Source organism: Didymella exigua (genome assembly GCF_010094145.1).
Source record: "Didymella exigua CBS 183.55 unplaced genomic scaffold M421scaffold_1, whole genome shotgun sequence".
Classification (NCBI taxonomy): domain Eukaryota; kingdom Fungi; phylum Ascomycota; class Dothideomycetes; order Pleosporales; family Didymellaceae; genus Didymella; species Didymella exigua.
Genome location: NW_022984775.1, coordinates 344,942 through 365,136, shown reverse-complemented (window position 1 = coordinate 365,136; position 20,195 = coordinate 344,942). Strand labels below are relative to the sequence as shown.

Genomic DNA, 20,195 nt, shown 5'->3' with positions numbered 1-20,195 from the left:
AGAACAACTCGGTTGTGCAGTAGTGTACAAGGGCAGGACTGGAAAATATCGAGGCTGAAGTTACCTGCAGTAAAGTTCCAAGAGGCACGAACTCCATACCTTTCGGTTTCCAATACGTAAGACGATAGCGAGGCTGGAAGGGGCAGGGTGGAGTGTAGTGGAGCGAAGTCGAACACAGTACGCTACTTTTGGCAGTCGGCAAAGAGTACGCCTCACCAGTACGACTATCAAATTTCACCTCGTTACTCGCGCAAGCTTGGCAGTGTGCTCGTCTGCGAGATTCCTTGCCATGTCTGTCACTACCCGTTGACATGTCACACCTGCCCTGATCGTCGTCCCAGATAGGCGATATCGGAGGGGCACAGTCTTGTGCCATCTCCCACGACACTTGTTGTCGTAGACTGCCATCCAGTGCCTTGACCGGCTCCATGTCGACGTTGATCTAGATCTGCAGGCGCAGCGTGATAGGAGGATCACGAAGTGGCTGGATCAGGTACAGGATATCTCGAACCACTCTAGGCGCCTCAATTAGGAGTGACAGTGTGCTTACTGCCCAGCATATAAGTATGGGGGTTACTCCAAAGTCCCTCTCCATCTCATCGACCATAACCAAAATCACGTAACAGCAAATCGATATTCTAGTTTCCCACAGAGCTACACCGCTACAGTCTCTCTCCAGCACTCGCACATCCCCGCATTGCCATCCACCCTCACAATCCCACAGCACTGACACACTGCTCATCTCACGCCATCCCTTCTCCATCGCTCACACTCGTTCCAGCATCCCCTCATCCCCCATCCCCCATCCCCCATGTCTTCGTCCAGCAGCCCGGTTCTCACCTTCGCCATCCGCAGCATTCAAGCCCTCTTCGCCATCGTAGTCTTCGGGCTATCCTGCTCTCTAATCAAAGGCCACAAGCTCGGCGATCTGCCCTCGACGCTGGGCTTCGTAGCCTTCATCGGCGGCGTGTCGTTCGTAGGCGCCCTGCTGGGCGTCGCAGCGCACTGGCTGCAGATGCTGCAGGGCAAGGTCGGACTACTCATCGACACGGGCATGTGCGGACTGAACATCGCCGGTGGAATCGTACGTTGCCGTCTCCTCTTCTTATGAGCCTCAGCGTAGTCTTTCGGTCTTGGTGCGGTGTGACTGACGGTGGCAGCTTATGGCAATCAAAATGCGCGGCGTGCGGTGCAACGACGATTACGACAGTGGGATGGATGAAAGTGATATCGTATGTGGAGGTATCCTGAAGCAAGACGGCGTAACAAATTGTGCCTTGCAAAGCGAGACGAGCCAACTGATAACACGTTGCAAGATGAGCCAGGCGGATACAGTGTTTATGTTCCTGATTGCGATTGTGGCGGCGGGTGCAGCTGTGCTGGCGTACTTGAGGCACAAGAGGGGATATTAACACCGAGGCCGGTTATCTGGAAACCAGAGTCGCAAGACGAGTGGGCGTTTGTGTCTGTCTCGACCATTGTGGTTCGTTTGGCTAAATCAAGGAGGCGCGACTGGGGCGTTGTCAGGAAGGAGCGGACAGAGAAGAGACATGTGCTGGTTGTCAAATAGGATCGGGAGTGGTAATGCGTAATACCTACACGATGTTCGGACGCGCCATTTGTTAGGCATCTCACTTTGCTCATAATCCAGAAGCATACAACCGCGCACCCACGAGCAAAAAATACGTGACACTAACGGGCAGCATCCATGTTCAAATTCCGAGCGCAATTGGACGAATAGTTCTTGAATTACAACCAACAACCTACGATACGCTCTATCTAAATAACATTCTTCAACTCCTGCCCCGCCAAAAACTTCCTCAGGTTCCACGCAATCAAATCCTCCGGGTTCTGCGGCCTGCCACCAGCAGCATGTGGGCTGACGATAGTGTTCGGCGTCTTGTACAGCCTGCCACCCTCGGGGTAGGGTTCCGTCTCGAAGACGTCCAGCGCCGCACCGCCGATAGTGCCCTGCTCCAAAGCATCAGCCAGCGCGTCCTCGTCCACACTCGTGCCGCGCCCGACGTTGACAATCCACGCGTGGTTGGGCAGCAGCTTCAGCCTCTCAGCGTTGAGCGCGTGTTTTGTCGCATCCGAGCCCGGCAGAATCATGACGAGCGCGTCCGTCGTGGGCAGGATGTCCTTCAGATCGTCCTCAGCGTAGATCTCGATACCGTTGCGCACGCCCTTTGACCTCGCGACGCCCTTGACGTTGGCGCCCAACGCTGTCAGCCACGGCGTGAGGCACTTGGCGATGTTGCCGAAGCCCCAGACGACGACGTTGGCGTCCTGCAGCGTTGTGAACTTGCCCGCCGGGCGGTCGGGCTGTGGCCCGCCCAGGTGGCCGGGCCACTTGCCCTGCAGCTGGCTGTCGCGCATTTCGTAGAAGCGGCGCGCGGCGTTGAGCAGCAGCCCCAGCGTATGCTCGGCAACGGTGTGGTCGTGCAGGCCCGAGCCGGTTGTGATGGTGATCTTGGACGGGTCGAAGCCTGCGCCTAGCACGTCGTTAGGGCCCGCGGCCAGCGACTGGATCCAGCGCAGCTTTGTCAGGCGCGATGCGGCGTCCTTGAGGTTTGCGGCCGAATTTGTCCACGCGACCAGGATCTCGGCGTCGGTGTGCTCTTCGGGAATTGTCTCTTTCACATTGTAGGGGACGAGATCTACGCTGTAGCCCTCGAGCAGCTTGGGGTCGAGAGTGAGGGACGTGGGGTACAGCAACTTAGGCATGATGGGCTTCTGGGGTGGTGGTGGTGGTGAGGTTGTGTAAAACACTTTGCGAGGAATATGGCCAGAAATTTGCCGGAGTCGTTGCATTGGGAGGAATTGGGGGAGGGGGGGGGAGAATGTTTATGGGCGAGCCGCGGGGAGGAGCTCAGAGGGCGTCAGTTGCCGACGCATTGTCGGCGTTTGAACGTGGGGCTCGGGGTAGGACCGAGGTGCATTCATCCGGACGCAGTGTCTTTCCACGAGTACGCGCCACGGAGATGCATTTGCCGACAGTTGACTCAACACTCTCGAAACAATACTAGTAGCGATTTGGCTATAGCGGTGTCTCTTGCTCTAGAAGCAGAACCACGTGCCGATGCGCTTCCCCGTGCCCTTCCACCCGCTCTGTACTGGCTCCATATCGTCCTTGGTATACACATCCGTCTCGAGATCCATCTCAGCCGCCTTCCTGAACTTGGTCTTCTTGAGCAACTTCCACAGCACAATCATCGCAACGAAAACCGGCAGCTCGAGATAAAAGCTCACAAAATCCACCGCCCCGAAACTCGGGCTGAATGCCGTCCACCCTTGCACCAAGATGATGAAGCTATTCAGGACAATGCAAATCCACGGTCCAACTGGATACGTCCAGTTCTTGAACGGCAGCAGATGCTCTTTGCCCTGCGCTTTCAAGCCGGCGCGGAAACGTAACGAGGCAATCCCAATGCACACCCAGCTCAGCTGATTTGACACGCCGACGATGTTCTGCAGCCAGGTCCACACTTGTCCAGATCCTGCGAAGGAGAGGCTGAACAGCACGATGGAGACGAGCGAGGTGGTTAGAACAGCTACCCACGGAATCTGGTACCGCGTCAGACGTGTGAAGACTTTCGGTGCGTGGCCGTTCGCGCCGAGGGTGAAGAGAAGTCGCGAGCCGGCGTAGAGGGCGTGGTTTCCGGCGGAGATCACACTGGTGAGAATGACTGCGTTGACGAAGGAGCCAGCTGCTTTTGAGCCAGCCATCTGGAAGGCAATAGTAAACGGCGATGTGCGACTCGACTTTGTGCTTAGACCGGGGTAGTTGTAGGGAATGTTCAGACCGATCATGAGCGCTGACAGGATGTAGAACAGGAGGATCCGCCAGAAGACGTTCCTGACTACTTTCGGGAGTGTCCTTGCTGGGTCCCTCGTTTCGCCGGCTGTGATGGCGATGGATTCTGTGCCTCCGTATGCGAACGAAGCTGTCACGAAGACAGATGCGAAGCCCCCAATGCCTCCTACGAATGGAGCATCACCCTGCAGCCAGTATTTCCCTCCTATGTAACCGTACCCTTGGTTTCCACCAGCATTGACGGCGATACTGAGGATGATGAAGATGATGATGGTAACCACCTTCAGCAGACTAAGCCAATACTCCAGCTCACCGTATGCTCGTACATTGATCACATTCGCCAGAACAATGAGCACCCAAACAATGATCCCCAGCGCATACCACGGAAAAACGTCCGTCCAGTACTGCATCAGCAATTGTAGCGCGACCAGATCCGCCGCCGTGCTCACCGCATCATTAAACCAGTAATTCCACGTCAGCGCAAAGCCAAATGCATCGTCCACGTAGCGTCCCGCAAACGTGCAAAAGCTTCCTGCAACGGGAACAAAGGCCGCCATCTCGCCGAGCGCGAGCATCGTGCTGTACACAATCGCCCCGACGATGCTGTAGCAGATGAGTAACGAGGCTGGGCCGCCGGTTGCCAGCGCTTTCCCTGTGCCGAGGAAGAGACCCGTGCCGATTGTGCCGCCGATGGCGATCATTTGGACTTGTCGCGCTGAGAGCGAGCGAGCCAGGCGGTCTTCGTTGACATGGACATCGTGGGAATGCGTGCGGTCTTGGGATGACGGAGAGTGATCGTGGTTGTAGGGCCCTTTTTGGGCGTCGGCCGCCAATTTGTCGTGTGGCAGCTCTGGAAGACTCATGTTGGCGGGTTCGATTGTGTCCTAGAGCGCGAAGGCGCGTCCTGCTCTCTCATATATTCTTGCCTAGTGGTGTGCTGGGCGCATCTGTCAGCACAAGGTCCAAGCAACGTGAAGACCGCATGGCGAAGCTTGTCAGTTGGAGCCAAATGGACGATTACGATCAGCGTGCAACCTAGCACGCAATATCCTTGTGAGTAGATTGGTTGCTTTGCGGACAGTTCTTCACAAGGTCGTCTCCACTGGTAAGGGTCTAGCCACAGAAGGTTAAAGGAAGATGAGAATCCCCACCTTCTTCATCGGCCCGAATGGCGTCACGCATTTTGCTAGCAGTCTTACGCAAACATACTTTCGGCCATCGCGAGCAGATGCAAGTGAGAGGAGCGGAAAGACTGGACTTCATGTAACTATGCCCTAGCATATCACGATTATTCCTTAGCGATATGTACACATGCCTCAGGAAATCGTCGGCCATCTCCCATCATTGGCTCCCGGAACCAAATTCAACGCAATGCGGCGGCAATGGGGTCATTTCGACTGGACGCCGTTCCGAATACTTTGGTGCTCATATCTTGAAGATCAGGATGCCGCTCTCGTATAGGCCGCTGATGATTCCTACGCCTCTGTTGTTGTCGCGTACAGCTGTGCTGCTGCTGGAGAATCCTTGCCCATTGTTTTTGTACAGGTCCGTAAGGCCATCCTGCGCGCTCCACTCAGCGACCCAGCTCGGCGCCGTGTACTTACAGCTTTCCCTCTCTCCCGCGCTGCCATGCGGGTTGCATGTCGCCCTGCTCTCCGAGACCTTTATTAGTGCAGGCGCGAATGGATGGCCTGCCATCAACACTTTGCTTTCGTCGTCGACAGAGAGATTGTCGACGGCAGCGGGCGTTCTGACGACCTCTTTTAAGCTCAGGCTATGGTCCTCTTTGACATTGTACAGGTAGAGTCCAGACTTTGAACTCGATGCCACCGCCAAAGTGGTTGAATTTACAAAAGCGACGCCATTGGCGAACGGGACTCTTGCAACCACTTTCGCGTTTTCTGGGAAGCGCGTGTCAATGTATACGACTGTGCCACCAGGAGCTCCAGAGAAGGTTTCGATCTTACTGAGTAGAGGCGATATTGCGGCGCGAATGTAGTGGTCGTTGGTCACGTATAATTCATACTTGCCGATGACTTCAACGGAGTTTGGTGTGTGCAAGAGTGGGTGTTTGAGCCTGGCTACCAGTGTTGATGTGAAGGCGGAGGTGTCAACATGCAGGATTAGGATATGTGAACCTCGTTGTCGTGCGTGGTTGACAACATATAGGGTGGATGTTGAGGCGTCGAAAGCCAGCCCGAGAGGATGCAGATCTGGTTCGTCGATCGTGAGCTGTTTGAGGCGGGCCGTATCGTCCAATCCTGAGGTTGCATAGTCATAAATATAGATACCGGCGTTATCAATGGAAGGATCCTCCGGTCTGAAGGTTCCCTGTAATTATCAATGCATGCTTAGCGTTCATCTTGGTACATGTAGCTCACCATCACAGTGTTCCATCGATCACGTCCGGGATCGCAGCTTAGGAAAGCGACGCTTAGGCTTTCTACCATGATGACATCCTCACAGTTCCTTAGACGATCCCGGTACTTCACCTCATGGCTGATGAAAGTTTGCATATTTTGGAAGCTCCCTGGACGGCTGACCACCATGGGGGAGAAAGCGGTATATCGGTCGTATAGCCATGGTGCAACTGCAGCGAAGATGAGTGCTTGGACCTGTATTGAGGTCAGCACGACTGTTATATTGTATTCGTAACACGCACCATTGGCTTCAAAGTAGGCATTTGAAAGATGAGCCATGGATCACCCATTTGAGTGTTGTTGGTGAAGGGAGAAGGAACTCGATGCGTGTTGTAAGCCGACGCGGGTCGTGACGGAGATCGTCACCACCCTTTCTGATTGGAGAAGGCCCCACTCATATGGGTGCCACAACATACGTTGACTAAGACCGACGTGCAGCCGCATAGCATGCATCAAGCTGGAGGCTTTGGTCCACTTGCAGTGAGGAAATCAAAGTCTGCACCCTCATGTGCCTGATTGACCGTTCGCTCATACAATCCACGATAGCCCCTCTTAGTGGCACGCTCAGACAACACGGAAGGCTGTGGAGGCGTATCATTGCTTCCGAGCAGAACTTCCCTCCTTCTTCGCAGCCTTCTCTCGATCTCAGCGGCTTCAACGCTGAGTTCTAGAATCCTCTTATCTACATCGCATGTGATCCGATCCCCGTCCTGGACGATTCCAAGCACACTCTCCGGCAAAGCAGACTCGGGTGAGACATGCAATACTATTGTCCCGCCTGCTGTACCGCTCATTCTCCCATCACTGACGCGCAGCATATCAACTACACCTTTGCGACTCAGTTTCCGCGGGATTGGGATGAGGCCTGCCTCAGGCATGCCTGGGTATCCGAGGGGACCAATGTTCTGCAGTACTAGGACCGAGGAGGGCGTAACGTCAAGGACTGGCGAGTCGATGCGTTGCGCAAGATCTGCGGCATTGCGGAAGACTACCGCGGGCCCAGAGTGTGAAAGTAGCGAGCGATCTTTAGAAGCTGAAGCCTTCATGACACTGCCCTGCGGTGCTAAGTTGCCGTAAAGAACAACAAGACTCGATGATGTTGACAGTGGATTAGAGAGGGGCCGAATGATCGAAGTCGAATAGTCGAAAGGCTTGAATGGTGTTGCATCCAGTACTTCACCAAGAGTCTGGCCGCTGATCGTTAAGGCCGAAAGATGGAGAAGCGGGCGTAGAGTGTGAAGCAAAGCGAGCATGCCACCCGCGTTGTGGAAGTCGGTCATATAGTTGTCTCCGCTAGGCTTAAGATCTATAAGAAGTGGTGTAGTTCGGCCTACTTCATCGATGTCTTTGAGGGTTACTGCTCCTTCTAGTTTGGGGTGTCTGTTGACGATGGCGAGTAGGTGCACGATGCCGTTCGTGCTGCCACCGATCGCTTGGAGTACAATCAGTGCGTTTAGGAACGACTCGCGGGACAGGATGACCTGAGGTGTCCTTTTGGCTGCTGCCATAGCGACCGCGTTGCGGCCCGTCTCCTCTGCTATGCGAAGGCGGGCAGCTGATACGGCCGGTGCACTTGCGCCTTTGAGAGGCATCAGACCAAGTGCTGCAGCAAGACATGCCATGGTACTAGCAGTCCCCATAACACCACAAGTACCGACCTGTTGTACATCAATTGCTGTCGGAAATGGCAAATGAGCAAATTAACGTACTGTCGGCGCCAACTCTTCGTTGATGTCAGCAATCTCTTCGATCTCAATATTACCTGCTCGGAAGGATGCCCAATTATTGCGACAGTCTGTGCAAGCACCTATACGTTTACCCTGGTAGCTACCAGTTGACATGGGACCTGTGATCAGGGGCAAGACTGGCTTGTTGGCGGAAATGCCACCCATGATCTGCGCAGGAACAGTCTTGTCACATCCTGTGAGATTCGTCAGCATCACGATCATCTCTTAACAGATACCAGAGTCCCACCTCCTATCATGATACAAGCATCCACAGGTTGTGCTCGAATCATCTCCTCGGTGTCCATGCTCATCAGGTTACGCAGAAACATGCTGGTAGGTGCCGAGAAGCTTTCAGCAACACTGATGGTTGGGAAGTCAATCGCCAATCCTCCTGCCAACTGAACGCCTCTTTTGGCAGCCTCGATGAGTTGGGGAGTATTGCCATGGCCTATGCTGAGATTCAACATGTGCTCGCTCCTCGATCGGGGTGGGAGTCGACGCACAAGGGTTGAAACCACTATAGGTATTGATGATGCCTATGATTGGCCTCGAAAGTGCATCTTCGCCATATCCTAGAGCTTTGATGAAGACCTTGCGCAGAAAGAGAGAGAAGTGAGGATCGCCATATCCTGCGAGACCCTGTCTCAGGCCTGAGGTCGATGTGATTGGCTGTGACAGATCGTAGTCGGTGTTGTTTTCTGCCATTGTGCAAGACTGGCAGCAATCATGGGGGAGAGGCGTCCTCGATCACTAACATGCGCGTCGTGAACGGACAGCATAACCACTTGCCGGATCGCGTGCTGAGATGTGGGGTAGTGACGCAGATGGGGCGGCGACCTCGGACAAGAGCACGCCGTGGACCCTGCCGCTCGGAAAACCAACTTGGCAAGTGCTAGGCTCAATACAGTACTGTGTGTGCGCGCTGTTATCGATTTGTTCGGCGCGCTGTGCAGGCCCGCGTCCCATGTCAGTTGGGCCTGTGCGACTTTACACCTTCTTGGTCTATATATTTTTGTCCTTTTGTGTAAACTTCCAAGCGCGCAGGCAGCGCTGCTTACCCTAATAGAGCCTCCCCCCCTGAGCTCGACGACTAATGGCCGCCCAGACAGAGTCGACGCGCTCTCGCATCGAAAACATCAAGACCGACCTTCGAGCAACGACGTCATGCACAGACACGACCGTAACAACTCTACAAGATCTACTGTGCCGCAGAAATGAGGAGCCCGCGCAGAAGGAGAATATGGGGGTGAAAGTCCCTGGAGCATTGAGGAGGAAGGCGAATGCAGCGAAGTCTGCCACAAGCAAAGAGGCGCCCAAGGCAGAGCTCACGGTACTTGCACCGAGAGAGAAGTACATCCTGGCCACCGAGATCGCAAATTTGTCTCTGAAGACGCTCGCCGACGCGCTGAAGAATCGGCCGTCCACCCCGCCCTCGCGAACCTCGTCCAGACCCGCACCCGCCGACAGCTCAACGCGCAAAGCTGCACAACCGCCCACTGCCACCCAGAAGGCTCTGAAGGAACGATCCGTATCGCAGACAACGAACACAGCCAAACGCACTCCGGCGTCAACACGACCTTCATCTGCCGCCTCGTCCGCGCCAGGACAAGATGTGGGCTTGGTAGCGACCGCAGAGTGTGCCAGAACGGCATTTGCATACTTGGGTACAGCAGAAGCCAAGAAGGTCCTGGGTAAAGATGGAGCAGAGCTGCAGGTGGAGAGCGGAGTAGTGGCTCTTGTCGGAAAGCTCGTAGCGCTTGGATTGGACAATCTAGCGGTCAAGGAGATCAGGCTTCTGAAGAGGAGGTTGGAAGTCTTCCTAGGTCATGCAGAAGTCAAGAATCCCAGTGTAGCTGTCAAGAAGAGTGGAGTGCAGCACGATGCTGCAGTGGAGAAGGAGAGCCTTGCGGCGCTTTTGCGCTTTGGACACATCGAACCGACGAATCCTGCCCTTCCAATCGTTGCCAACCTTCAGACCTATACACTGCGCGTTATGGCGAGACTGAAGAAGGCTTCCACCATCGAATCTTCTTGGGATTATCTGCAACTATCCAACGACTCATCCCCTGCGAACCTCCTTCAGCAGCTGGCGACCACATCGACCGGCGCAGCGAAAGCAGCACGACAACTCGAGTCTCTTGCCCAGACTGTCCTTGCACTGTGTCCGAGCATCTCGGCCCTAGAAGATGGGGCTCCCTTCCAGCCTTCGCCCGAGACCGTCCTTCGACTGCAGCACCTCGCCTTCACAGTACGGAAGAGGTGGTGGGCGTTGGCTAAGCACAAAACCAATGAGGAACGTGAGCTTGTTGAGCCCTTCACAAAGTGCTTGGTCGCTTACGCTCGGCGGTCAAAGCAATCACCCGCGGACAAGTACAGTTTGTCAAAGTCGTTGAGCACAGAGCTTCTGGGCCAGCATAATCTGACATCTGGCGCCGCTAGCTCTTTCGCGCTGATCACCAAAACACTCTGCACTCTTGCACAGGCTGCGGGCCTATCTGATGAGGCCTTACGATGGCTTGATACTCCCGAAGCCAGTGCATCGATCACGAGCTCTGCAGCGAAACAAGCATGTCGATTACTTCGCATTGCAACTGTCTCGTTGGAAGCTGCGAATAAAGGTGCAGACAAGCCCGGGCTCGAGGAAGCTATCAGTATGGCTCTGAAGGCATTGCAGGGCAGTCTGGGTGGATCCTCCACAGACCTCGATTCGCTATTCATGGAGGCTAACGCACTGAGGCGAGCCGCAACACGCTCGCTAGCAGCAGGCTTGTCTACCAGATCTCTCAGCTCGGAAGATTTGGCAACACAGGCTCGTGCTATCTCGATGATTGCCGCAAGCGTACACTTCTCCGCGAGATTCATAGGACGAAGGAGCGTGACAGAGTCAGATTCAGATCCACAACGTCGGCATGAAGATCGTATCAATATGGCTTGGAAGTGCACGAAGAGCATTGTCGAATCAGTCCTCACATGTTGTAAGCGGTCAACGAGCAGTCCAGAGCTCTGGTCGGAACTGGACATCATTCTTCAAGACTGTTGTTACATACTTCGGAGGCTCGGCGAGGAGTCCGAAGGTGGAGTGGTGACTGATCTGCAAGCTGGAGATGTGGTCTCGTCGTGCCTTGTCAAACTGTCCAACTCATACTGGAACACATATCTGCAACTACGGAATGCTGCGGCCATCGATCCAGGTCTCCTTTTGGTGGCTATGCGGCGTTCAATTGACCTTGTATCAGAGGGCTCAGAGGCCCAGCAGGAGGCGGGTCATCTAGCCATGAAGCTTGAGCGTCTTGGTGAAACTTTGGATAATCTCCAGAAACCCGAGGAGTCACGCAAGGCTTTTGGACAGTGCATCGGATACCACATCTACCTTAACGACCAAGCGCTCACAAAGTACTTCGCACAGTACTCGCTTCAGACACTGTTTGAAGGAGACGGTAAGTTCAGTACTATCGGCAGGCTGTTGAAAGCTCTCCATCGTTCGTACCTTCTTCACGGCGTTAAGCGCGCCAGCGATCTCGCATACCACGATGACGCATATTTACAGCCTGATGTCCGGGGCGCAATCTTGGAATGGCAACTGATACTGTATTCCAAGACCCTCTCCAGAAATAGGCAATGGGATATGAACCTCAATCACTCCATCAAGACACTCACTGATCACCTTCTCGACATATACACCCTCGAGAGATACCCTATACGGCGTCTAAGATGCATCAACCTGTTTCTTCAGCTTTCGCAAGATCACCCACATACTGTGTCGCACAGCCTACTACCATCAGAAACCTCGCCAGACAATCTTGCCACAGTGGACTTCTCCGAGGATAGAGGCTTATCTAAGCTCAAGGAGCATTTGAGCGCTCTCTGTAGCTTCAAGCTGGCGATGCAACAGACTTCTCCACCAACCGAGGCACTGCGACAATGCTTTGCGACCTGGGAGTTCCTCGCGAAATCTGCTCCATGTTGGAGTGCTTTGGTCGAACGCATTGGCGATACCGACAGCTGGATCCACGACATTCGAGCGTGTGTTGATTATCTCAACGCCAAAGGCGAGGAGTATCTCGCGTTGCCTGTTTTGCACCTCTTGGTGACGATCTTCGAGCTACAGAACGACACAGATGCTTCGGAACTTGTCTGCAGTCTTTCGGCACTCTCTTTGCAATTCCTACGACTCGGCTATACTGGTCAGGCTGGTCTGTCACTGGCGAAAGCAGAGCTCCTTGTTGTTCGCCAGACAGCATTAACGGAAGCCAAGCTAAAGTGGTACACGGCCTACGCGGAGTACCTCTTCCGCATCGGCAACACTGAAAAATGGTACGATATTGTGCTCACTACAAGAAGAGAACCGATAACCTGACTCTGATAGTGCTACCACTCTGGCTACGGCCGAGTCTATCGCACGCAATGATGCTGCTTTCATGGACTTGTCGACATCCTCTGCCACTATATCACAACGTTTACGCTACAACAGCGTTCTGGCAAATGCCTGTTATGTATATTCCCTACTCGCTGCTTCCAAAGGAGCCCACAAGGAAGCTGCAAGATACGCAAAGCAGAGTGTCACGCTCAACCGCCGTATGTGGGCTGCACTCGAGTCCAAAATTAATGCACAGAAGACACTTGCTGAGAGCGACACATCGATCCTAGATGGCCCAAGTAGAGCAGCTACTGATCTGCTGGCATCCATGCGTGACGACAAGGGCACACCTATAGTATCTTCGAACACTCACGAAGTCCTCGGGGGCGCAGACTTCTGGTTCATGGTTCCTTCGCTATACCGCGGACTTATGCAACACTCACAGGTCTTCGCAAACCAGGGACTATTGCAAGAGGCAATATACGTGGCAGAGCAGGCAGAGAAGGTCGCATTGGCGACACGCTCGCCAACTCTCATGACCGATAACGCAAGCTGGCAGGCGGCATGCTGGGCACAAAGCGGCAGACCCGACAAAGCTGGACCACTGCTCAAAGCTCTTGAGCATCCTTCCGACCGCAAGACTCTCTCCGTTGCAGCGTATCACTCAGCCATTGCGAGAGTACATCATGGCACAGGAGATTTCGACGAAGAGATTGCATCCTATGGTGTACTAGAACAGCTTCTGGACGATCTTACTAGTCCACCCTACATCAGATCCCTCGGTGCTATACATCCAGATCTCGATTCTCTTGCTTCGCAGATAGCTGGAATGAGCCTCGATTCCACCAAAGCTAAGCCCACTAAAGCACCATCACTCACCAAAGTACAAAAGCCCGCAGCAAAGCCGCCCTCCAGATCAACATCACGTTCAGGTGCTCGATCTGCTACCGGTGTCCGTTCGCGAGCTGGCGCAGCAAGTGCTGTGAGTGCGGCAAGCACATCAAAGGTTACTCCGAAAAGCCGACACAAGAGCATGATCGCCGCTCTGAGCACGGAGACAGTGAGCACTTCAGATCAATGCACGACACTGCGCGCTCTCCAGGCAGAGACGTTCCATCGAGGCGCTCTTGCGAACTTATCACAAGAGAACTTGGTAGCAGCAACGGCTTTGATCGAACGAGTGCAAGAGCTCCAAGTTGGCGCCGATCGTGACGTCCAGCACACCTGGGCGAAGTTCAAGCTCATGCTTGCAGAGAGTGCCCAGCAAATCGCTGCGGACTTTGCTTTCAACACACTGCCCGAATCTACGATTGCCTTTCCTGCTATTGGCACGAAAGACAGAAGGATGTCCGAAGGCGTGCTTGTGAAGAGAGGTGCGCCTACAGCTCCCACAAAAGCTAAGGGTAGCCGTACCAAGAAAGCAGAAGCGGTTGCAAGGATCGACTTCACTGATACACTGCGTCAGGCTCGTGAACACCTGCTCCAGGTTCACGCTTTGACCGCTACGCACGGCTCAAACCACTTGTTCCGGCAGGTCTCAAGCGCACTTGGCCATATTACAGTTCTGCTATCAGCTGTTTCTGAAGCACGTGGCTCTGTGCATCCGCTGTACGCTGCGTACACCAGTGGTAAGTGCCGCAACAGCAGAATGCTACGAGAAATCTTCTAATAGAATGTAGAGATTCCGAAAATCAACGCCATGCGACTCGCACAAGAATTTGTAGAGTCTGAGAAAGAGCAGTTATCGCGCGAAGAATGCTTGAGCTGGCCGCTGCTCGAAGCGTCCGACTTCAGTCTCACGTCTGCGTCTGATTTCCAGCAGGAGTACATCGATAGTATTCCAGAGTCTTGGAGCGCCATATCGCTTGGTCTGAACGAAGCTCGTGACGAGCTCTACGTCACACGTTTTGAAGCTGGCGTTGCTCCTTTCGTCCTTCGCTTGCCACTCGCCCGTCATGTCTCGCGCGATCTCGATGAAGACGAATTCACGTTCGAGGATGGCAAGCGAGACTTCGAGGAGATTATCGAGCTTAGCGATTTTAGTACTCGCGGGACGAAGAATTTGACTTCAAGAGAAGCTCGTCAGCAATGGTGGGACGAACGTGAGGCTCTTGACACACGCCTCCACGAGCTGCTTGTGAACATGGAGAACATCTGGCTTGGTGGCTTCAAAGGCATTTTTTCTCAGCATGTGCGACAGCCCGCACTCCTTGCTAAGTTTCGGAAGGCATTCGAAGATGTGCTGAACCGGCACCTGCCCTCACGCAGCATGAAGACGCAACCCAAACGGCCTGTCCTGGATGCCAGAGTTCTGGAACTCTTCATTGGGCTTGGAGACCTCACAAGCGAAGAACTTGACCTCGACGAGGCCTTGACAGACCTCATCTACTTCATTGTCGACATATTGCAGTTCAACGGAGAAGCGAACGCATACGATGAGATCGACTTCGACGCCATGGTGATCGAAACGCAGGATGCTCTGAAAGCATACCACAGCGCCGCCCGCATACCATCGCCATTCACGCCGCACACTATCCTGATTCTGGACAATAATCTCCATGGCTTCCCGTGGGAGTCTCTACCTTGCCTCTCAAAGCTCTCGATCTCGCGCCTCCCCTCACTCGCCGCGCTCCGTGAGCGCCTCCTCACACTCCGCCCCTCAAGCGCAGACGGCGCCGCACCAGGCCACTACATTGCCGCAGCCAACGGCGGCACCACCATCCTCAATCCCGGCGGCGATCTGGAAAACACCTCCAAAACCCTGCAACCTGTCATCGCCTCCCTGCGCGGAGAGTGGACACACATCTCCTCGCGCGCCCCTAGCGAAGCTGAGTTCTCCACTGCCCTCGGCACCCGCGACTTACTGCTATACTTAGGCCACGGCAGCGGCGCGCAATTCGTGCGTCAGAAAAGCGTGCGCAAATTGTATCCCGGTAAGCAAGATGCCGGGTCTGCGAAGCCGGGGTGTGCGACCAGTTTCCTCTTCGGTTGCTCCTCTGTGCACCTCACAGAGAACGGCATCTATGAACCAAGTGGTATGCTGCAATCCTACCTCACGGCCGGCGCGCCCGCGGTCGTGGGAATGCTGTGGGATGTCACGGACAAAGATTGTGATCGGTTTGCTGTACGGTGTGGTGAGCTGTGGGGGCTGTGGCCTGAGGACGAGCATCCCGAGACTAAGCCGGGTAAGACGCCGAGGAAGGGGAAGGCGAAGGCGAAGAAGCAGGATATTGCCGCCGAGGGCGTGAGGAAGGGCGAGTATATACGTGGTGTGGGGCTGGACGAGGCGGTCAGGGATGCGCGACAAGCTTGTTATCTCAAGTATCTGAACGGGGCGGCGGCGGTGGTTTATGGGATTCCTTGTTATCTGGAGTAGAAGGGGGGTGTGGGTAGAGTGAGGATCTGAATACAGAGACAGCTCAGAAGGAGGAGCGCATATGCATCGATTCGCCTGACGAGACCGCTGTCCCTGACGTTTGGCTTTGTTCCTTCTTTCCGTGTGCCATCTTGTGAGTGCTTCCTTGCGTGACTGTCGCTTCATCTGCCGGTCTTCACCAAGAACGTTTTATTTCCCTCACAGTTATGCAGCTTCGTCAGATAGCTCCTTGACTAAGTCAGCCAAAGAATTGATTCGATCTGAATCGAATTGATTCTTCTCGCACGCAAGGTGGCATAGCAAATCAAGAGCTGGCACATGGTCTGAGTATCTCCCGGCCCGAAGGTAGGTTATTCCCATCAGGCGATTGTGGGTGACCTACGACTAGACGACGAGTCCTAAGACACTTCGATGAGCCGGGCTCCATTTAAAGCTATATCTGGGCTAGCAGTGATGCTCGCGATGTACAAAATAAAAGAGCCGAGAAGGAGGAAACGGAAGCCGTTGCTCCAATCGACATTTATCACAAAGTAGGGTTCCTAAGCACAAAAACACGAGCAGTGAAGTTGAGCTGTGTGCTTGAGCAGTATGTCGGTGTGCCTTGTTTGCAAGTCTTCTTCTATATATCCATTCACAGTCCAGCCGGAAACGTCTCGGTCTAGCGACCAACATAGACCGACAGTGCCTGTGACTTCATCTAAACAAGTGGTATCATGCGCGTTCCTGGGCGGCAGAAGCGCACCGTCCAGACAGATAGTCTGACCCAACGCCAAAAATGCAAATCATGAATCGTGCCCGCTTGCACGCTATACGAGAAAAAGGATATTACGGTCGCGGATCAGGAGAAGCTTATTTCGTTCTCGTGGGCCTGTGGCAGAGAGGGCAATTTGTGCTCCTTCACCGCGCGGTGTGACCTGGAGGCATCTTTATGCCAACTACTGCGCTTCGTCCCGTAGACACTAGCAGGCTCGTTTGAGAGCTCGACTTCGCTCGTCCTTGTGATGGTCATGTCCTCGTTGGAGCCTTCCTCCGAGTCTGGCCATCGCGACTTCATCTTCTGCCACATTTTTGTGAGACCGCCGCCTTTGGAGCTCTCCTCGTTGCTCTCGGTCCGTAGCATGGCATCTCGACTCGCACTCCTGTGTGTCTGATCTTGAGGCTCGGGGCTGGATATCGTGCGCTCTTCATCCCAATTTTTCAGCTCGTAGCTGCGGCCCTGATCGGCATCGAGGTCGGGGACGGCACAGATTGCTTCCGAGCGGCGTTTTGAGGAGAGGTTTGTTGTACTTGGGTTGATTGGGGGGGTTTCCGCGGCCGTAGTTGACAGCTTGGATCTCTTCGAGCCAGACCCGGCCCCAACAGACTTCTTCTTCAATGATATACCACCTGAGAAGGTGCCAGAGAGACTGAAGGGGATTTTCGAGAGGAGGGGCCTGAGAACAGGGGCTGAGGCGCAGATCACGCCGAGGTCGATTTCTACTGCTGCGGCGATCCAGAGAGGGTACGCGTACCTGCTCCGTCGTCAATCTTTGTTACCCTAACCCCCTATTGGCAACCAAACTTACCATGTATTGTCATAAGTCGTGAAGAGTGACTTGTAGATGTACCATGTACGGACGATACCGGCAATGGTGACGATGATACCCATAGCGAAGAGACCTGCTACAGCGAGACGTTGACGATGTGGCATATGGAGCTGTTGTAGGTGAGCAATGTGCACGATGATTCACAGAATTGCTTACACCTAATATAAGTGGAATCGGGGTCACTGTGGTTGCGAAGTCGGCGACACAATTGATGATACCGCAGATGAGTGTCGCAGTGCCCTCATTCAAACAACTACTGGGCGGTGAGCCAATTAACCAGTAATCTGAGACCGGAGTACATAGGAAGATTGCAATGAACCTATCAATTGTAAGTCAATGTCTCAGGTAGCCAACAAGGTGTAGCCTTACGGAAACGATAGAAATATCCCCATAGTGTAGGCAACGTTGAGATGAACACACCATCTGAACCATGATCTTCCTGTGTCGGCGACCAATCGGTAATAGAAGCAATGAAGAGACAACCTTGTGAATGTTGCTGCTCCAGTGAACACTACTTTGGCAGCCATTGCGACCTTCAACGTCGGTTCTAGTTTGTTGAGTGGTATGTCGTAGACATGCCTGTCCCAGCCGTATCGCTGGTTTGCCAAAAGGACGACAGTGGTCAAGCCAACGGCAAACATCTGTATATGGTTAGAGGTGTAGGTAACATAGCTAACAAGGATTTTCTACCAGAGCAAGTAGAGTGAAGACGTCATCGAGACCAAACCACCTCTTGATAATCAAGCGCGTATACATGCGCAACCCTACCACTATCACTGCCAGCGCGATGAGTATGGAGTTGATGATGAGTAGCGCATCGCCTCGTGTGTGTGGGTTGGCATAGTTAGGCTTGGGCCAGGAGAGGATCACCTAGCTGATGGTGAGCTTACTTCGTGATCCGACAACGACTACTTACGTCGATGGGAGGCAATTGCATCCTGCCGTTGAGAATGAATACCCTGCCCCAAATCGAAGCAACTACATGCAAAAGCAAAGGAGTCGGCGGCTGCAGGATCGGAGGATTTCCACGAGATGAGGAAGGATATGGAAGTGATAAATTTCCGGCGCTAGATCGCAAGCCTCCACGACATGTTTGGTATTTGCGGGGCTTCCTGAGAAGTGCTCATCCTCAGTCCTGCCCAATAAAGTTTCTGGCATGCGTTACGAGTTGGTGCCACATTGGCTGGCATGCTGGTAGCACATCACCGGGTCCGATGGCAGTACTAACCAAACAGGCCACTCGTAAAGACGAGAATCCTGACAGTTCTTGCATCTAGCGGGGAATGCTGCAGCATGACCGACAGACCCGTGTGATGCCACGTGCGGTGACGCTGCAGAAGTGAAATTTAATAGCTGCATGTACTCAACCACAAGGAGTTGCTGGACGGCCAGGGTCGGATCCCGACACAACTCAGCGTAGCGATTCGCAGCTGACAAACCTGCCAGCCTCAGGGCGGGAGAAACGATCCAATCTCTAGTGGACGGAAGTCACCCTTCCGCTGTTAGCTTGCATCTGGGCCGGTCAACCAAGGGTGAGTACCGGCGGTCCCTTGCTGAGCACTACCTTCTACCAAGTACCGATGTTCCCGCGCTAGTCGTACAAGTATGCCGAGAGACGGGTCGTTACAAGCACACCTTCGTCCAGTTGGCTATCCCAAAGGCATTTCGAACAGGTATGCGTGTGGCTGGGTTCTACGACAGCTGCATCGTCGGACACAACATGCTGCGAGACCCATCACAGCCCTCAAGGCGCATAGTGACGGAGGCACTCAAGCCATTGTCGAGCTCCGAGATCCGATGTAATGGCGTTGCATCGAATTTGCCTAGCGCAGAAAGCTCGCCGATCGAGTCACTGGGTAATGAGCACCAATGCTTCATCGAACCACAAATCGGCAGACCAGTCGGCTATGCTGCATCTTGCGGCAAACGCTGATTTATAATTGGACGTCGTCGCGGCTCTGCCTCCGGCGTGCAAAAGGGCTTTCTTCACAATCTACCATCAGGAACAGCGATGATCTCAATACAAATCCAGGCAATCTCGACAAGGCCTCGACAGCCTCAAAGATATGCAACGATGTGTTTCCTTACGAAAGTGCTTCTCAATTACGCTCTTCAGGAGCAGTCCTCCGTGTTCCTCCGGCGAGGCTTCATTTGCGCCTGCCAGCGGTTCCCGGTCTAAGTTAGGTATGGGACGGGTACCTGAAACACCCGCAGCCAGCCAGCTCACCGCAAGAGCAACCGAGCGCATCATCTGCCGCGTATCGATCAAGTACCTAGTGAACGCCTCACCAGTGCCAACTGCCGTACTGCGGCACGCTTTAAACTATCCAGATCAGTTCTACGAAGGGGCCCATCTTGATCTTGTGCTCAATCGCATCATGGTTAAGTTGGTACCGCTACTGCATGCAATCCATGCTGCATGAATCGTCATCCCCGCGGATGTCCGGATCTAGGTATCCGGAAGTCGAGAGCTTGATGACGACTCCACTCATCACTTGAGGGGAGATATTCGTCTATCTGCAGGGTTTGTACTGAACCGTAAGAGCCCGTTGCAAGCGCAACATAGACGACCGACCAGAGTCTTGTCTCGGCATCGACTCCAACACCGATCTTTAAGGGTGACCCTCGCTTACAGTTGCTCCTTGGGGTAACGTGTTCTATCAGTAAGCTGCGCATATCAGTATCCTGCGCACCCCACCAAAACGCGCTCAACGCGTCTTATCTCATCAACTATGACACCACATCAACTACCCGTACAAAGTTCAAAAGAAGGCAGGTTAAGCCTTGCTATTGCTTCTTTTCAAAATAATCCTTATCAATCTAAACGTTGCCTTGCTGCAGCCTACGATGTTCCAGAATCAACACTGCGGACGCGTCTTAAGGGTATCTGTCCTAAACACGAGACAACATCA

The 20,195-nt window shown here is 53.9% G+C and overlaps 8 protein-coding genes across 8 annotated transcripts; 2 read left to right on the top strand and 6 right to left on the bottom strand.

Moving 5' to 3' along the window:
* Positions 1 to 518: 518 nt before the first annotated feature.
* M421DRAFT_414991 (uncharacterized protein) lies at positions 519 to 1,548 on the top strand. Its single transcript, XM_033590530.1, has one exon. The coding sequence runs from the start codon at positions 812 to 814 to the stop codon at positions 1,109 to 1,111; it is 300 nt and encodes a 99-aa protein (XP_033454191.1). The 5' UTR covers positions 519 to 811; the 3' UTR covers positions 1,112 to 1,548.
* Positions 1,549 to 1,729: 181 nt separating this feature from the next.
* Positions 1,730 to 2,920, bottom strand: M421DRAFT_414990 (uncharacterized protein). Its single transcript, XM_033590529.1, has one exon. It carries the CDS (start codon positions 2,725 to 2,727, stop codon positions 1,780 to 1,782), a length of 948 nt encoding a protein of 315 aa, XP_033454190.1. The 5' UTR covers positions 2,728 to 2,920; the 3' UTR covers positions 1,730 to 1,779.
* A 50-nt stretch (positions 2,921 to 2,970) lies between these two features.
* Positions 2,971 to 4,906, bottom strand: M421DRAFT_414989 (uncharacterized protein). The gene has a single exon (XM_033590528.1). The coding sequence runs from the start codon at positions 4,678 to 4,680 to the stop codon at positions 3,061 to 3,063; it is 1,620 nt and encodes a 539-aa protein (XP_033454189.1). The 5' UTR covers positions 4,681 to 4,906; the 3' UTR covers positions 2,971 to 3,060.
* A 125-nt stretch (positions 4,907 to 5,031) lies between these two features.
* Positions 5,032 to 6,608, bottom strand: M421DRAFT_108760 (calcium-dependent phosphotriesterase). The gene is made up of 3 exons (XM_033587173.1): positions 6,480 to 6,608; positions 6,199 to 6,432; positions 5,032 to 6,148 (listed from the first exon to the last, which is right to left on the bottom strand). Exons 1-3 carry the CDS (start codon positions 6,525 to 6,527, stop codon positions 5,243 to 5,245), a joined length of 1,188 nt encoding a protein of 395 aa, XP_033454188.1. The 5' UTR covers positions 6,528 to 6,608; the 3' UTR covers positions 5,032 to 5,242.
* M421DRAFT_414986 (dihydroxy-acid and 6-phosphogluconate dehydratase) lies at positions 6,358 to 8,762 on the bottom strand. The gene is made up of 3 exons (XM_033590527.1): positions 8,212 to 8,762; positions 7,947 to 8,158; positions 6,358 to 7,895 (listed from the first exon to the last, which is right to left on the bottom strand). Exons 1-3 carry the CDS (start codon positions 8,429 to 8,431, stop codon positions 6,690 to 6,692), a joined length of 1,638 nt encoding a protein of 545 aa, XP_033454187.1. The 5' UTR covers positions 8,432 to 8,762; the 3' UTR covers positions 6,358 to 6,689.
* A 295-nt stretch (positions 8,763 to 9,057) lies between these two features.
* On the top strand, positions 9,058 to 15,697 carry M421DRAFT_50129 (uncharacterized protein; the record flags this gene model as incomplete). Its single annotated transcript, XM_033594799.1, has 3 exons — positions 9,058 to 12,278; positions 12,331 to 13,949; positions 14,001 to 15,697. The coding sequence occupies 3 exons, from the start codon at positions 9,058 to 9,060 to the stop codon at positions 15,695 to 15,697; spliced, it is 6,537 nt and encodes a 2,178-aa protein (XP_033454186.1).
* A 373-nt stretch (positions 15,698 to 16,070) lies between these two features.
* M421DRAFT_108703 (uncharacterized protein) lies at positions 16,071 to 16,452 on the bottom strand. The gene has a single exon (XM_033587172.1). It carries the CDS (start codon positions 16,367 to 16,369, stop codon positions 16,142 to 16,144), a length of 228 nt encoding a protein of 75 aa, XP_033454185.1. The 5' UTR covers positions 16,370 to 16,452; the 3' UTR covers positions 16,071 to 16,141.
* M421DRAFT_414984 (uncharacterized protein) lies at positions 16,136 to 18,504 on the bottom strand. Its single transcript, XM_033590526.1, has 6 exons — positions 18,200 to 18,504; positions 17,974 to 18,153; positions 17,653 to 17,924; positions 17,440 to 17,602; positions 17,263 to 17,393; positions 16,136 to 17,208 (listed from the first exon to the last, which is right to left on the bottom strand). The coding sequence occupies exons 1-6, from the start codon at positions 18,218 to 18,220 to the stop codon at positions 16,536 to 16,538; spliced, it is 1,440 nt and encodes a 479-aa protein (XP_033454184.1). The 5' UTR covers positions 18,221 to 18,504; the 3' UTR covers positions 16,136 to 16,535.
* Positions 18,505 to 20,195: the final 1,691 nt, after the last annotated feature.

Bases quoted from the DNA above. Each gene is read 5' to 3' on its own strand.
- M421DRAFT_414991 (XM_033590530.1), top strand. From the start codon at position 812: ATGTCTTCGTCCAGCAGCCCGGTTCTCACCTTCGCCATCCGCAGCATT.
- M421DRAFT_414990 (XM_033590529.1), bottom strand. From the start codon at position 2,727: ATGCCTAAGTTGCTGTACCCCACGTCCCTCACTCTCGACCCCAAGCTG.
- M421DRAFT_414989 (XM_033590528.1), bottom strand. From the start codon at position 4,680: ATGAGTCTTCCAGAGCTGCCACACGACAAATTGGCGGCCGACGCCCAA.
- M421DRAFT_108760 (XM_033587173.1), bottom strand. From the start codon at position 6,527: ATGGGTGATCCATGGCTCATCTTTCAAATGCCTACTTTGAAGCCAATG. The intron at 6,433-6,479 runs GTGCGTGTTACG...ACCTCAATACAG, and splicing joins TGCCTACTTTGAAGCCAATG to GTCCAAGCACTCATCTTCGC. The intron at 6,149-6,198 runs GTGAGCTACATG...TGATAATTACAG, and splicing joins ATCGATGGAACACTGTGATG to GGAACCTTCAGACCGGAGGA.
- M421DRAFT_414986 (XM_033590527.1), bottom strand. From the start codon at position 8,431: ATGTTGAATCTCAGCATAGGCCATGGCAATACTCCCCAACTCATCGAG. The intron at 8,159-8,211 runs GTGGGACTCTGG...CGAATCTCACAG, and splicing joins TGCTTGTATCATGATAGGAG to GATGTGACAAGACTGTTCCT. The intron at 7,896-7,946 runs GTACGTTAATTT...GATGTACAACAG, and splicing joins ACGAAGAGTTGGCGCCGACA to GTCGGTACTTGTGGTGTTAT.
- M421DRAFT_108703 (XM_033587172.1), bottom strand. From the start codon at position 16,369: ATGTTGGTCGCTAGACCGAGACGTTTCCGGCTGGACTGTGAATGGATA.
- M421DRAFT_414984 (XM_033590526.1), bottom strand. From the start codon at position 18,220: ATGCAATTGCCTCCCATCGAC. The intron at 17,394-17,439 runs GTAAGCAATTCT...CACCTACAACAG, and splicing joins CGATTCCACTTATATTAGGT to CTCCATATGCCACATCGTCA. The intron at 17,209-17,262 runs GTAAGTTTGGTT...ACGACGGAGCAG, and splicing joins ACGACTTATGACAATACATG to GTACGCGTACCCTCTCTGGA.